The 15004-nt window shown below is 40.0% G+C and overlaps 1 protein-coding gene across 2 annotated transcripts in view; it reads right to left on the bottom strand.

Moving 5' to 3' along the window:
• Positions 1 to 15004, bottom strand: part of nfatc1 (nuclear factor of activated T cells 1) — a 54179-nt gene that overhangs the window by 25398 nt on the left and 13777 nt on the right. For both annotated transcript variants that reach the window (XM_050034405.1, XM_050034406.1), the window contains exons 5-6: positions 13933 to 14105; positions 10526 to 10666 (exon numbers count right to left, since the gene is read on the bottom strand). In XM_050034405.1, coding sequence (XP_049890362.1) covers positions 10526 to 10666; positions 13933 to 14105 — 314 coding nt within the window. The remainder of the gene's footprint in view (positions 1 to 10525; positions 10667 to 13932; positions 14106 to 15004) is intronic.

The raw sequence follows: 15004 nt of genomic DNA, 5'->3' as shown, positions 1-15004 counted from the left end.
TTGTGACCTCTAAGATAATCATAGCATCGTGAAACTTTACAACTTGACCTCTGGCATTCAGAGGATGTATGGCTTTCACAGGTATAAGGTATATGATAAGGGGTTTCTCAGCAGTTTCTAGAGCATAAGTGTTCAGCACCCAATCATCAAAAAATGCAATGTTTGCAGAAAATGTCCAAATGTCAATGGTTTTTGATACAGAATCATGTCATGGACTTTTCTACTGTGCTCCCCAAGGTCTTGATGTCTTAATGTGGTATTTTAGAGGAAGTTTTGAGCATTTTTATCAATTCTTGAATAGTTTACAATGCTTACATTTAGTACCAAATCTGTGTAACAATTAGTATCAACCCCCAAACTGCTGCAACGACTTATGGGACACAACTGAGCATGGGAATGGTCATCATATACTTCCATTTTAATGTTCTAAGCCCAAACCAAAACATTATGTTTATCCCTTATTTATGACTTCATGTCAAATAAATTGTTAAGTTGTTAAGCTTTCAGATGATGTATACCACTTCTGTGTGGCCTTAACTGTTGACCTACTATCTCCCCCTAAAGATCCCCTTAAAAGACACAAATGGATCTAGAGTGGGTCTCAGAGGGTTAAACCTAACACTAAGAAAATAATTCAAAAATATTTGCTATAAATAACAAATATAAAGCTAGCTAAAACAACAGTACTGAATTTCCTGGGCACCATAGGAACAATCAGGTCTGGTACATGGCATGGTGCAGACATCTGGCCTGCAAAAAAACCCCACCTGTGTGTGGTACTATGACTCAAATATAACATTTGCAAACCATGTTGCAAGGAAGCCTTTGTGTAAACAGAAATGAAAAGGGAAACAGCTTGTCATACAGGAAGTTGTACAGGATCTTTGTCAGAAAGGGTCAAAGGACATTCAGTGTCCAGTGGATATCTTAATTTCATTTTAAAAAGAAATATTCGATACATTTTAAGTGTTACCCTTCAAAAAAGTTACATCCATGACCCTTCAAGTGGACAAAAATGTCCATTTTCTAGAAAGTGTCCAACAAAAGGTCACAGGGGGGGTGATTTTTGGCAAGGGGGGTTAATTTTAGGTTAAATTTGAAAATCCCAACATTCAGCATGAAAATCCATTATTTGAACCTGTAATGCATTTTTATCCCATCCATGACCCTTCAAGTGGACAAAAATGTCCACCTGTCATTTAGCAATTTGTTATAGTTGCTATACCATCCATTTATCATGGGTGGTTCTAGAAAATGGACATTTGTGTCCACTTGAAGGGTCATGGATAGAATAAAAATGCATTACAGGGTCAAATAATGGATTTTCGTGCTGAAAGTTGAGATTTTGAAATTTCATCCAGAATGACAACCTATGCAAAAAAATCATTGATATTTCATTTGTCTGTGAGGGAGTTTTGAATTTTGGAAATGGACAAAAATGTCCAGGGGTAACACAAGGGTTAATAACAAAGCCTATTCTGACTCAAACATCTAGTCATCTGAGTTCAGAGCAGGAAATTTTGACATCACTGACTTTAAACCAATTATTTCTTACTCCAAGAAAGCAGTTCTGTCTCTAAAAAATGTTTGTTTGACTTCAATCTGCTCGTCCGTCTCTTTTCTCTCTGGCTGCTTCTCTCCACTTTGGGAGCCTCTCCAGAAGGGAAGCCTTTGCAGCCGATGTAGATCCACAGGAGGTAAACATGTTTTTCAGATCTCCCTCTACGTCTCTCTCTCTCTCTCTGCTTCTCCCTGTCTGCTTTTCTCTCTCTGACTCACACTCACATCATTTTTCACATCAATACAGAGATAGAAAAATCTAATTTAGCACTTTTTTTCTGTGCCCGGCTACCTACTGCCAGGAAACTTCTCAACAAAAAAAAAAAAAAAAAAAAAAAAAAAGAGCTTTAAATGCGTGGGATGCCTTTGTTTGAAGAGAGTGTACCGGATAATTGATAACCACAGAATGTAATTGATAACCACAGAATGTTCCAGAGTTATAGGGCAACATCTGCGCAGCGCCTGCACTGATCCAATGAAAAACTTCAGCAGCATTTACTCTCCAGCTCCCCTCCTACCAAATTTCAGCGAGCTCAATATGGTTTCTAACTCCCTGGCCCACTGTGCTGGAAAATATCCAATATTATCTAAGTTAAACAACTCAGCCTAAAACCTCTCCCCTAAAACCACCCCGACCATATAAACCCAGTACCCCTCTCCAACTCTCACAACGCCCAAGCTCCACTTGCCTTGGCAGCGTCCCAGCCTTGCAGAAGTCTTACAATTCACATTTCGTTAGCAATGGTCTATACAAATCATTAGTTTCTCAGAACAGACATAACACAGAGCAGTCAATGGCACAGCGGCGGTGTGCTGTACAGAGTCATGGCAGCCGAGGGGGATCAAACAATATACAATACAGTTATTTGTCATGTTAGGTTTATAAAGGGAATCAAACAGCTCCTTGTGCTCCTTAATTGGGGCTGGGTGGAGTAAAAGTTTGGTGCCCAGAGTGAAACAGCGGGGTGGCGTGTGCCCAAGCGCTCATAACATACAGTAAATATAAACACATGCTCTACCCATGCTGAAAGAGTTCCCTTGTCCTCTGACTGATGACTGAAACTTCTTCCTTCCTCCCGCCCTGAAAACACGTGGACTTTGCAAGTTGCATGCAAGCTGCTGCGGTAAGGAAGGGGTGGCGACTGAGCTGAGCTACGAGCTGATAAATGGCGGCGGTTGCGAGGACGAGATACTGACTACCACTCTGCAGCAACAGCAGCTACAGTGGCGCCTGTCACTGAGCAGCGTCATCTGGACGCAAAGCAACGCTTTCATCAAGAAATCAATCTCTGGAGTTCCTCAAACAGGCCTGCAATTTTTATGAATCATGCACTGTAATTTATGAAAACACAATCCCCGCTGTTTATGTGGCTGTAATTGATTTGTTTATGAAAACAGCCATTGTTCTCAGAAGTGTCAGAGGCAGCCAAACCACTGAGCGGCTTCAAGTGGAAGTCATTGTTCTATGAATGCAATGAAACCGAAGCCGGTTGACCGCCCTTCCCTCCGAACAAAACCACTGCTCAAAGCTAGCAGAGCTAACGCAGCTACCACATGTTCAAAACAGCCTCACTTCTTTTGCTGTTACATTATTGTCATCTTGCTCACAGCTCTCATGGGGCTTAAAGGAGGATGGTTATCTGTAATTTTCTACAGGTAATTCCAGACACCATCTGGCAGCCCTGCAGCACAATAATCCTCTCACAGTTCAATTTTCAGGTTCCTGTTACCTCTGCGGCTGCTCTGGCCAACGACAATTAGACAAAATTGTCTGGGTGTTCCAGGCAGACGCGGGACGCTCGTCCAGGTCTCTACCTGTTTGAAGCTGCGACTCATTCGCTCGCAAAAAAGATGGACAGGTGAGGTAGATGAGTCAATAAAAACACAGCTACCCTGCAGCTGAGGAGGTTTGATGGAGCAGGGAAATGGTTATTCACAGTGATACTGAGCACAGCAGAGCAGGCAGCTGTCCAGTGCAACAGGCCAGATGTGAAAGAGCTCTTTTCACAAGGGGGTTTCTCCTCTGCAAGGATTTCCTCCAGGATCTCTCACTCAAATTAAACTATTATCAATCATGGTGGGAAGCACTGAGCAGAAAACCACACGTTATTAAAAGAAAAGACTGGAGGAGAGTAAAAAAAGAAACTAAGAACAAATAATCAATAAGAGTAGAACACAAAACTAGTAGTATTCATACACCATATGAAGGGAATACAATGATACACTTAATACAATGGCCACATTCAAAAGTAGTACTGGCCAGAACTGGATTGTGATTGGCTGGAGGGGGTGCATTATTTCCAGACAACTACACGGCTCTGAAACAGAAGCACAATCACAGTTTCAACTGGATTCAAATTCTCCTACATGTTGAACATATCTTTATCAAAATACAGTGCAAATGCAATTTATTTAACCCCTTCATATCCTGTGTCTACTGTGACACAACATGATTTAACCAAGTAGGACATGTTCCTGGATCAACATCCCACATTGCGATCCTGGACCAACATCAACCAATCACAGCCCTCTGACATCATCAGTACACTGTTCCTGTACTTCTTCAGCGCTAAGTTTTCCAAAGTTAGCACAATTGAACAAAATCCTCAGTAACACTGACCAAAATCCTTGTGAGCTACTGCAGGGTTAGAAAGTTAGCTTGCTAACAAGGTAGGCTACACTAACAAGTTAGACACATCCTGTTTGACTTGGTAGACACCATCTGTTCATTGGTTTCAACCAATGAAAACCTCCCGCCTTGCAACTGAAGAGACTATAATTACTCATCATTATCAAACTCACAGCTAGGTGACTGTGTCTGTCATGACAAAGACCAGTATGGAAGAGACAGAGGAAGAGAGTTAAGAAACTTATTAATCTTTTAAACATATGTATAGATATTTTTTGTTATTTGTTCATTTATTATTATTATTATTTATTTATTTATTTTTTTAAATATTTAAATCTAATTCTATGTCTTATATTTTGAAGTATGGCTCCTATATTACTGTTTTTCCTCTATGTTTATTGTCAATTGTTTTATCACCCTGTGCAGTTTGGATGGTTAACCACACCTGCCATTATAGGGCTTGTCGGCCTTTTGGTGTGCATTATGTACAAATGTAGATGTGGTTTCCACTTACTAAGCATTCTGACCTGACATGGATCCAATAAGACTTAAGCATGGTCTTTATTAAACCTTTGTGGCAAAATGTGCAGGCGTTACTTTTTATTCTTATCTTATATATTTTAAACATCAGTGTACAAATGTAAAACAAAGAATACTTAATATAATTTGATTGCTGCTGAGTGGTTTTGGCATAAGTGGGTTAATCCACTCTGATGTGTCATTTTGAGAAGTAATGCATAATGGATAGGCTCTAGTTTATCTCCAGTAGTTGAATGAAGACCATGCCATGCAGCTGAAAGTGGACCTTTAAGTTAGTTTTGTTACTGTTACATATGTTTCACTCTCGTCTACTCTTTTTAACTTAAGTTAATGAACATGTTTTGTTTAAATAAGTTTTATTTACTTTAGTATAATTCTATATTTAATCCTTTATTTACTTTAATGTAATCCTATCATGTCCTCTAAGCCCACATTACATATAAGCCTAATATATTTTTCTATGCTTTGCTATGAGATTGTCATATAAGCAGCAAATTCTTACTTCTTCATCAGTACAAATCATTAAAACACATTTGATAAGCTGATAAAAGCATCTTCATAAAGCTCAAAACAGGGCTGTTTTTCTTAGCTTAATGGGAGTTGACATTTTGGAGATAGATGCAGTTGTCACACTTCTGCTTTTGAATTATAAAATCTCATATAATAACTTGTATTTGAATGTTTCTCCTTCACAGCGTCTTCTCCAATCTTTGCACCTTTAGTTTTTTTTATTTTCAGACAATAAATTTAATCTGAGAACACTTCCAGCAAAACCCAGAACACCACACCACAAAAAATCAGAGGTGAATAAAGGACAGAAGGGCCTAATTTCCTGAATAGAATGAGTGCGACTTATCGGAGACAGCATCTTCTGGGCAGAGCCGGGGCAAATGAAAGCAAGGTGAGATTGAGTCAGGTTTAGATTACAGGCCGATGTCTGCAGCACTGAGGCTGTACAGTAATCTCTTACGACTGATTGGCTGTAACCAGGAGTGACAACTGAACTGATGCTATCTTGGTTATTTCTACTGAGGCGGCATTGAGGCAGGAGACAGGAGGGGCAGGAGGGCGTGACGGAGCAGAGCTGACATGCAGTTACTGTTTTCAGATGTTGTGCTCTGACCGAGCAACAGGTGACAGAGTGCGTCTCTGTGGGGGGAAACAGGGATTTCCTTCAGCGTGAGTCATGGGTAGCAACAACAACACACTCAAAAACATGAATATGAAACTGTGCAGGCACACAAATACACATGAGACCTTGCTGTCACTGTGTCTTCCTCCTCTCAAACACACACACACACGCACGCACACACACAGATGTGGAAACATCATTTAGACCATCGAACAGTAAGACAGAAACCAAAACAAATAAAATTTTCAGTTTGTTGGCAGCTTCTTAAGGCAGGGTGTCCCATCTTGCCTATTATGACAGGGGAAACTCTGACACACACACACACACACACACACACACACACATTTGTGAGTACGGGACACATGCAAACACCCAATATGTCAATGCCCACATGTTCTGTTACCGCAGCTTTGTGAATGTTATTTTGCATGAGCGCTTTATTGGAAAATTTGCAGGAAAATTGTACATCGGTGAAATTAAATACTTAAGCTCTTTGTGGCAACAACATTCACCGCTCTGGATTTATGAGTTTGATCGTTAAAACTGTTTCTCAGAGCTTTGCTTTGGCGCAAGTAAAATAACAATAAAGGCATATTAAATTTCCAGCTCTACACGTGAAAGCTGAGATGAGTTGAATCTTTTTTTAAACATGCAAATTAGTGTTTTTGCATCTTGTCATATTTGGATGTTATTAAACGAGTGACGCCCTTTCACCCCAGAGATTAATGATGCCTCTACTTGTCAACTGTATCTATTTATCTATTTGTTTAAACAGAGACCAGCTGTAGAGAAGACCCAGTATGATCCGTAGGGAGCCCACAGCTTGCAGAGTTAATGAACTGGTGGCACAGAGGCAGCTTGGATAGAGAGGTGGAAGGATGGAGGGAAGCAGAAGGGGGGGCAGTGTTGTGGAAGCCTGGCTTAAGGGTGTTTCCATGGTAGGATTGCCCAGGAATCTGATGCTGGTGCCAGACGCGGGGAAACCCTCATCAAAAACAAGGGAGCACACCCATCGACAGCGGTCCAGAGGCTGCACATGGCCCCAAAGACAGTCAGATTCAGAGCTGCTGCTGCTGACCAACACAAGACTGTACAACTGGTCACGTCTCTCTTTGCTGCTGTAAAGCTAATCCTCCAAGCGACTGAAGTTGTAGTTTCATGGAGGCAGAAGTAAACTCATTGGTTGGAGCTAAAGAACTACAGTTACTGTGACTGAGCCGAGCAGGGACGGGCTTGGACTGTTGTGAAAAACTGGTATGAGAGGATAAAAAAGTGTATTCTTGATTTCGGAAAAAGCAGACTGACAAAAAGGAATCTTGACTTCCACTTATTAGTTGTTTTTTTTTAAACATCTCATGATCTTCCTCAGTGGATACAGCTTGAATTATCATTATTATAGGATTTAAATTATGATTATTAGAAGGTCAAAGTCATAGAAATAACATCTTTGGCCAGCATATTTTCACATCTGAGTCAGTGAAACGTACCAAGTTGGTTACCAACCAAACCTGAGTTGGTGATTGTCGGAACAGTGGAAAAGTTTCTCTCTTTCACCAAACTAAGACTGGCTTAATTGCCATGACTCACCAAAACCATCCTGGTTAACATGAGTCAACTGCCAATGATGGAGGCCTGGTTGAAAAATAAAAACACTCCTGTGTTTGTTAATAATTAGAGGCCAGCTAATTAGACTAACTAACCAGCTGAATGCTTATCAGAGTGTGAACTGCAGAATTCGAACTTGTTGAGGCTACCAAACAGCCAGCTTTAAAATATTGTGAAAAACAGCAATCCAAACAGAAAAGCCACAAAACCGATGTTTATTCCAAAGATTGGTTAGTCTAAGGTAATATCAAAGTTGAATCTCTGATAAGCATAAGGCTGCTAGCTAGGCTGAAATCACAGAAATAGTGTGTACATCTTGCATATTTTCACATCTAACTCTCTGTACTCTGTACACATGACATTGTACGTCTGTCCATCCTGGAAGAGGGATCCCTACTATTTTTTTGGGAGGAGAGTTTTTTAATTTATCCACTGTGGGGGTCCAAGGACAGAGGGATGTTGTATGCTGTAAAGCCCTCTCAGGCGAATTGTGATTTGTGATACTAGGCTTTTTGAATTGAACTAAACTGAACTAAACTGAACTGAACTGAACTGATTGAATTGAATTGAATTGAATTGAATTGAACTGAATTGAATTGAATTGAATTGAATTGATTTGAATCGAACTGAATCAAATCAAATCGAATCGAATCACATGCTTATTTTGATCAAACCAGAGCTGGTGGTTGTTACAGTGGCAAGTTTCTCTATTTCACTGTACTAAAACTAACATTAGTTTAATTGCCTTGTTAACTCATTATAAAACACACTTTACACTCAATAGAAACAAAACAGAACTCACCAAAAACGTCTTGGTTAATGTTAGTCAGCTACCAAAGATGGAGGTCTAGTTCAAAAATAAAAATACTCCTGTGTTTGTTAACACCTGGAGGCTAGCTGATCAGCTTAAATAACTAGGCTAATGCTTATTAGATTTTGAACTTAAAAATTAAAACTCGGTGAAGCTACCAAATAGTACCCATCTGTAAATTATCATGAAAAATAACAATCCATTCAAGCCAGAAAATGACTCCTAATTCCAAAGATTTGTTAGCCTAGCACAGCATCAAAGTTCAATATCTGATAAGCATAGGGCTAGCTGGTTAAGCTAATGAGCTTGCCTCGAATATTAACAAACACAGAGGTATTTTTATTTTTTAACCAGACCTCCATCTTTGCTTGCTGGCTTACGGGAGCTCGAAGTACGGTTCTTTGTCTTTTAAAGGGACAATATGTATTTGTTTTATTGCTCCCAGAGTTCTCTAAATCAAAATAATAACAAAAAACAGAGCAATACCATCATTGATCTGTTTCTCCTGGTTAGGATTCTTTCAGTGTTTATTGGTCAGGAGGGTTTTACAGGGAGCCAAATTATCCACAGGGGTCTCCTCCTCTTCAAAAGAAACAGAACTGATTATTTAAACCAGTAAAAACACAGAATAAAGCAGTTTCAATTTAATGCTGTTTGGCTTGTCACAGAGGGGCTGCTAGCCCAGTTCCTGCTAATGTGAGTGCACCGTTTTTCTCTGATAACTGAAGATCCAGATGTTCAGGAGGTCTCCTCCTCTCCAAAGCAAACAGACCTGGTCATTTAAACCGCTAAAAATGCTGAATAAATCAGCTTCATATTAAAAATCAGTGGGTTTTGTTTTTTATACTCTCTGGCTCGTTGCAAGGGGGCTGCTAACTCAGCTCCTGCTAATATGTGCTCAACTTTTTTCTCTAATAATTTAAGATCCAGACATTCAGGCCGTTTTTACCGGGAGCTGAATTACCCACAGAGGTCTCCTCCTCTCCAAAACAAACAGACCCAGTGATTTAAACCAGTAAAAAGTCTAAAATCAGTGTTTCTTCAATGCTGTTTGGCATTTGTTCAGCTTGTTTCTCTGATAACTTAAGATCCAGATGTCAAATAACTTAAAATTCTTTATTGGGTGAAACTATATGGTTAAAAACGACCAAGATCCAATAAATGTATTGTAAATATGTAGCTTAAAAAGGGATTAAAAGTAATTTGTTCCAGACACCCACAATCCTGCATGCGATAAGGAGACATGATGCCACTGACAGGTGACGGCGGCCAAATGACACAGATTGTATCCTTGATTAAAATTACAGACTTCTCTGGGTTTGAACATTACTGGAAACATTTGGGATAATGTAAATACACAACTCAACAAATATATAATATTGGTCCAGTTGTTTTTAGACATTTTAATACATAAAAGTTATATATTACATCTTTAACTGAAGTTTAATCCAACCACGAGACATTATTGTTGTCTTTAGAGCAGCTCTGACAAGCGTTACACGACTCAAAGACTGATCTGCCCTCCTCTCAGGAAGAGCTCAGGGTTAATCAAAGAAATTAGGAACAAGGCCTCCGCTCATTCAGTCACTTCTTGTTTTGATAAACAACCTCACTACTCCATTGTACAGTGCTGGAGGGGGGGGCGGAGGGGCAGCCTTGAATTCTTCCTTCCACAGGTGGAACAATGAAAAGGCTTCCCTCTTTTTCTGAATGAGTCACCAGGCCGATAGGATCACACGTGTTTACACTGCTCAGCCTCGGCCCAAACCATACCTCACGTTGCCTCGCTGAAGCTAATCAAGGAAATTGCTGTTTGTAAACCTCCTCGTATCAACATCTGGGAGCAGTCCCCTCTCCCCTCCAAACCAAAACGGCTTAAAGTAAGAAAAAGAGAAACAAATACTGAGGCATGGCACACACAAAAGCGCATGCATCCACACCACGTGCACAGCCACCCACACACACACGCACGCATACACACAACACATGCTGCATTTGTGATCCATTCCTCTGCTGAACAGGCAATGGAAACTTCTGCAAATGTAAATCTGCTGGGTTAAAAATACAGCGCATTAATGTGCACCACATGTGGCACTCTGGCAGGATGGAGGATATTTTGACGGCGGGGGGAGAGCGGAGGAGAGGAGGGAGGCAGTCCTGGGGTTTCTCCAACAACGGAGAGGGAGACACACACACATACATACACACACACAGCTGTACTGGGAGTCCAGAACTCCTCCTATTTTACCTTGAGCCTTTTCCACAAACACCACCTTGGAGTCGTGCTGGAAGTTGTGTCCGTCGATGAGCATCCTCTCCCCCCCGGGGGCAGGACACGTCTCCAAGCTCCTCTTATCCACCAGCGGCAGCTCCTGGGCCGATCTCTGGGCTGTGGGAGGGAGAAGAGAAACCGGCCTCATCGTTCTGCTAATACACACCCACTCCCCATGCAGACCTGAGCATCCAGACTGAGGCTGAATCACTAACCTAGACAGCTCTCACGGAGCAGTCAGCTGTAAACCTCCACCTCTTTACGTTAGAATTAAGCTGCCTCTTTGCCAGTAAGTAAAGAGAGACTCCATGTTGTGTTTATTTGTGTTTTCCGAAATTATGGTGGATGTTTTGTCTCAAATATTTGGTTTAAGTGTTTCTTTTCATCTCCTCGTCTGTTTTACTCCTCTCTCTTACCTTTTGGCTTCTTATTCCTCACTCCCTTTCAGTTTTTCTTTTTATTACTTGCCATGAAATATTTGCAAACCTTTTCCGTCTATAATGCTGATGTCTTGGCCAGGTCTCTCTTGTGAAAGATAGCTGTAATTTCATCGTGATTGACCGGGATACATAAATAGAGGTTCAATAAAACCTGAATAGTTTTCTCATATGAGGATCATCTCTTAGTAATTCGATGCTTCTGCTTTTCTGATTTTGATAAAACTCAAATTCTCCGTTTTTGGAAACCATCAGTCTTTCCCACATCTCTCTGTTTCTGTCTGTCGTTCTGCTTCACTCACACACAAAGTGAATTTTGGTCAAAAACAATTGCTCGGTGGCAGTCGTTCAGAAACTAACAATGGTCTATTTCAAGGGGCTGAGATCATGGTTTAACTACTGTCTTTCATTTACCTCATAAGACTTAATCTCTATGGCAGCTCTGACTGCCAGAACCACATGAAGTGGTTGATGTGCCTGAGTTTATCCCAGTCCAGTGAAAGGTCAACTCCAGTGCACTGCACAGTCGATAGAGTTTATCGAGCAAGCCCTACATTAACTTTACACAGACAAATACTGTTGATTTAAAATGTAGCTCACAATCACATGCACCAGTAGTTACAGGGCTGCATTGAATTATTGCTATTTTTACCAATTGATCTAATGTTTATCTTTTAATTAATTAAGTGTTTAATCCATAAAATTTTCAAGTTAGAGAAAATAGCCCCAAAACAGCAGAAAACCCAACAGTATCTATATTACAATCACAAAACAATAAATAAAAGCAGCTAATCTTCATCTGAGAAGCTTGACCCACTGACTGTTTGACATTTTCACCTGATATATAACTTCAAGGATTACTTGATTATCTTTCTGCCAACTTTCTGCCTATTGACTAAATATTTAAATTTCAATGGAGCAACTTTTACTTGCCCCCCTTGTCACGTGTCATTTGCCAAAGAGTTATGGAGAGTTGCACCATTTTTTGTTAAAATGTTATAATATGATTTTATTTCCCTTTCTAACATCAGATTTGTTAATTTCAGATGGGATACGATGCGATGCGATGCGATGCGATACGATACGGTACGATACGATGCGATGCGATGCGATGCGATGCGATACGATATGATACGATGCGATACGTTACAACACGATGCGATACGATATAACATGATATCATTTGGTACGTTACATGCAGGAAAAACTGTAACTGTAAATAACAATATTTCTCTGCAAAACCTTTGTTAGAAATTCTGTAAATTTATTGGTTTTGGACTTTTTTTTAAATATGATATTTAACTGTAATTTTACAGTTTTTGTTTGGCAGCTACTACTGCCAGGCATCAGAGGTATTTGATTGTAATAATTCAGTTTTTTCTGCTAAACTTTTAATGCAATCATTTAATTGATGTTGTGTGTTCATAATAATTTAGGGAAAAACTGTAAAATAACAGTATATGTCCACAAGACCTTTAATGAAAACGTATATAAATGTATTTATATTTATTGTTTTAGGATATTTTAATTTATTTGCATGGTTTTTGCTTGGCAACCCCCAATGCAAGTCATTTGACCGTTTTTTTTTGTTTGTTTGTTTGTTTGTTGTTTTACAATTTTTTTTAATACAGTGTACGATAGGATGCAATGTGATACGATACTACACAATACAATATGATATTATATGATACAATACGATGTGATATGATACGATACAATACTTTTAGATGCGATGCGATTAAACAAGACAAGACATTGGAATTATGATAGCACTCCCTTATTTTGATAACACTAGAAAAATATAAAACAAAGTCAAAATAGTATAAATCAGTCAAACTAGGAGCAGTGCTCAAAGTGCTATACAGTCTACAAATAAACAAAAAGCAGCATACGATCTAGCAGCAACACTAGGTGCAAATAAGTATCAGTAGCAGCGTAAGAGTATGGCACATGGACATATCGCATTATAGTGAGTTCAGTCAGTGGGGGGAAGGATATATCAGTCAGGGTGAGTTTAGCAATTTGGCAGCTTTGGGCAAGACGCTGGTTTTTAGCCATGTAGTGTGTGCGTGCATGTTTTGTCCTGTAATAGAGGCCTGAAATTGTCAAGGTTTCCAGCATTTTCCATTAACAAGACTAAGAGTCTACAGCCATGCGGGCAGCCCTGTGAGGCCACATTTAGATTCAGGGATGCTTTAAGCTAAATGCTAACATCAACATGCCAACATGCTCGCAATGACAATGCTGACAGGCTGATGTTAAGATGGTATCATGTCCACCATCTTATTTTAGCCTGTTAGCGTGCTTGCATTTGCTAATAAAGTACAGCTGAGGCTTATGGGTATGAGATGAGTTTAGCACAGAGGTGTCAAACTCATTTTAGTTTATCAGCAACATACAGCCCAATTTGATCCCAATTGGGCCGGACCTGTAAAACCATTGCAGAATAACCTATTAACAACAACACCTCCAAATTTTCCTCTCTTTCTTTTAGTGTAAAGAAGTACATTCAGGAAACATTCATGCTTTTACAAATCAAATGATAAACAGTCTGAGATTTCAGCAATATGTCTGTTTTTCCACATTCAGTGGGTCTACTACCCACATTACTACTCTTGTGTAGTAATGCTGACATCACCAAACCAAACCGAAGTAAAAGATACTGAGAAAGTAGGCTAAGTTTTCCCCTGCTTTATAGACCGTTTACAAATCAAAAGCGTTAAACAACAGGAAAAGACGACACCTGTGATATTACAATATCTAAATTCTAAGTCGATATCTAGTCTCATGTCACAGTATCGATATGGAAGGATTATTAAATGGGCAGTTGGTAGTTTTAGAGTAGTCTATTCTCCAGTAACCATTTGAGTACTATTCAAATGTCATGAGAGGAATGAGGCGTTAAGGTGACATTTTCAAGGGAAAACAAATAGAAGATGTACTCACAGCACTCAATGGGGTTGGACGAAACCTGCAAGGACACTGTTCGCCCCGTGGCCTGGTTGATGTGAACTCTGAAAACCATCCGCACACGTGTGTTCTTGCGTCCGATGTCAGTCTCCCCCTTTCTCAGCTCAATGTCCGAATTACGCAGCTTCAAGATCCCTGCGCAGTCAATTCTGTGTTTGAGGAGACAAAAGATGAAGAGTTTGCCAAAGTCTGCCTGTCAGCAAGGCAAACTATCACATACACTAATGATATATTCACATCTAAAGGTAATCAGGCTGTGATTTATACAGTATTGCAGCTAATTCAAGAGGGATTTTCACTCTGGACTCCATTAGCATGGTCCTGACGGAGGCTGCAGTCATGTCAACAGAAGATTAACACCACCACCTCCAACAGAGCTTCTACACCTCAGTGCATCCACTTTTGAGTGAAACTCAAACTCTACAGACTGGGAAACGTTCATCAAATCAGGAAAATCTTTGTTATGACACACAAGAGATGGTTCCTAAAATACTGCTCCCCTTCCACAAATCTTACAAAAAGAGTTGGCTGTAATGATTTCTTCATCAGTCACTTAATAAAAGCCCCCCTCCTCCTCCTCCTCCTCCTCTTCCTCTCTGTCTGCACTCATCTAACTTTTTCATACTTAAATACCTCAAGCCTCTTCCAAACGCTTTCTGGCTTTTCCATCGCCGTGCTACTTGATGCCGCATTCCTCAAAGCCTAGTTAATGTCAACTTTTACACACATTTGAACACTCCCTAACATTCTTCTCACCAGACACCAGGGTCTGCTCCGCTGGCGAAGCAATCAGGTGTTGATGCTAAGGACCCCAGCTGTTCAGCTCTCTGCCTACGCAGACAGGCTGAGTGCAAAACCACATACTGAGGCGTCCATTCAGTGCCTGAGATAAAGTTTACACTAATTGTATTGTATCATTTAATTTATTAAGCGTTACTTGGAGTCATACCAAGCTGACCATATGTGGCTTCAAGTTAGCTAACTGATGTTGATTAGTGATTTAATTTAACACACAGCCCCCTGAATCATCATGAATAACTTTTTCAGA

Source organism: Epinephelus moara, chromosome 22 (genome assembly GCF_006386435.1).
Source record: "Epinephelus moara isolate mb chromosome 22, YSFRI_EMoa_1.0, whole genome shotgun sequence".
Taxonomy (NCBI): Eukaryota; Metazoa; Chordata; class Actinopteri; order Perciformes; family Serranidae; genus Epinephelus; species Epinephelus moara.
Note: the sequence above shows the minus strand (reverse complement) of the source record. Positions and strands in the feature narration are given on the sequence as shown.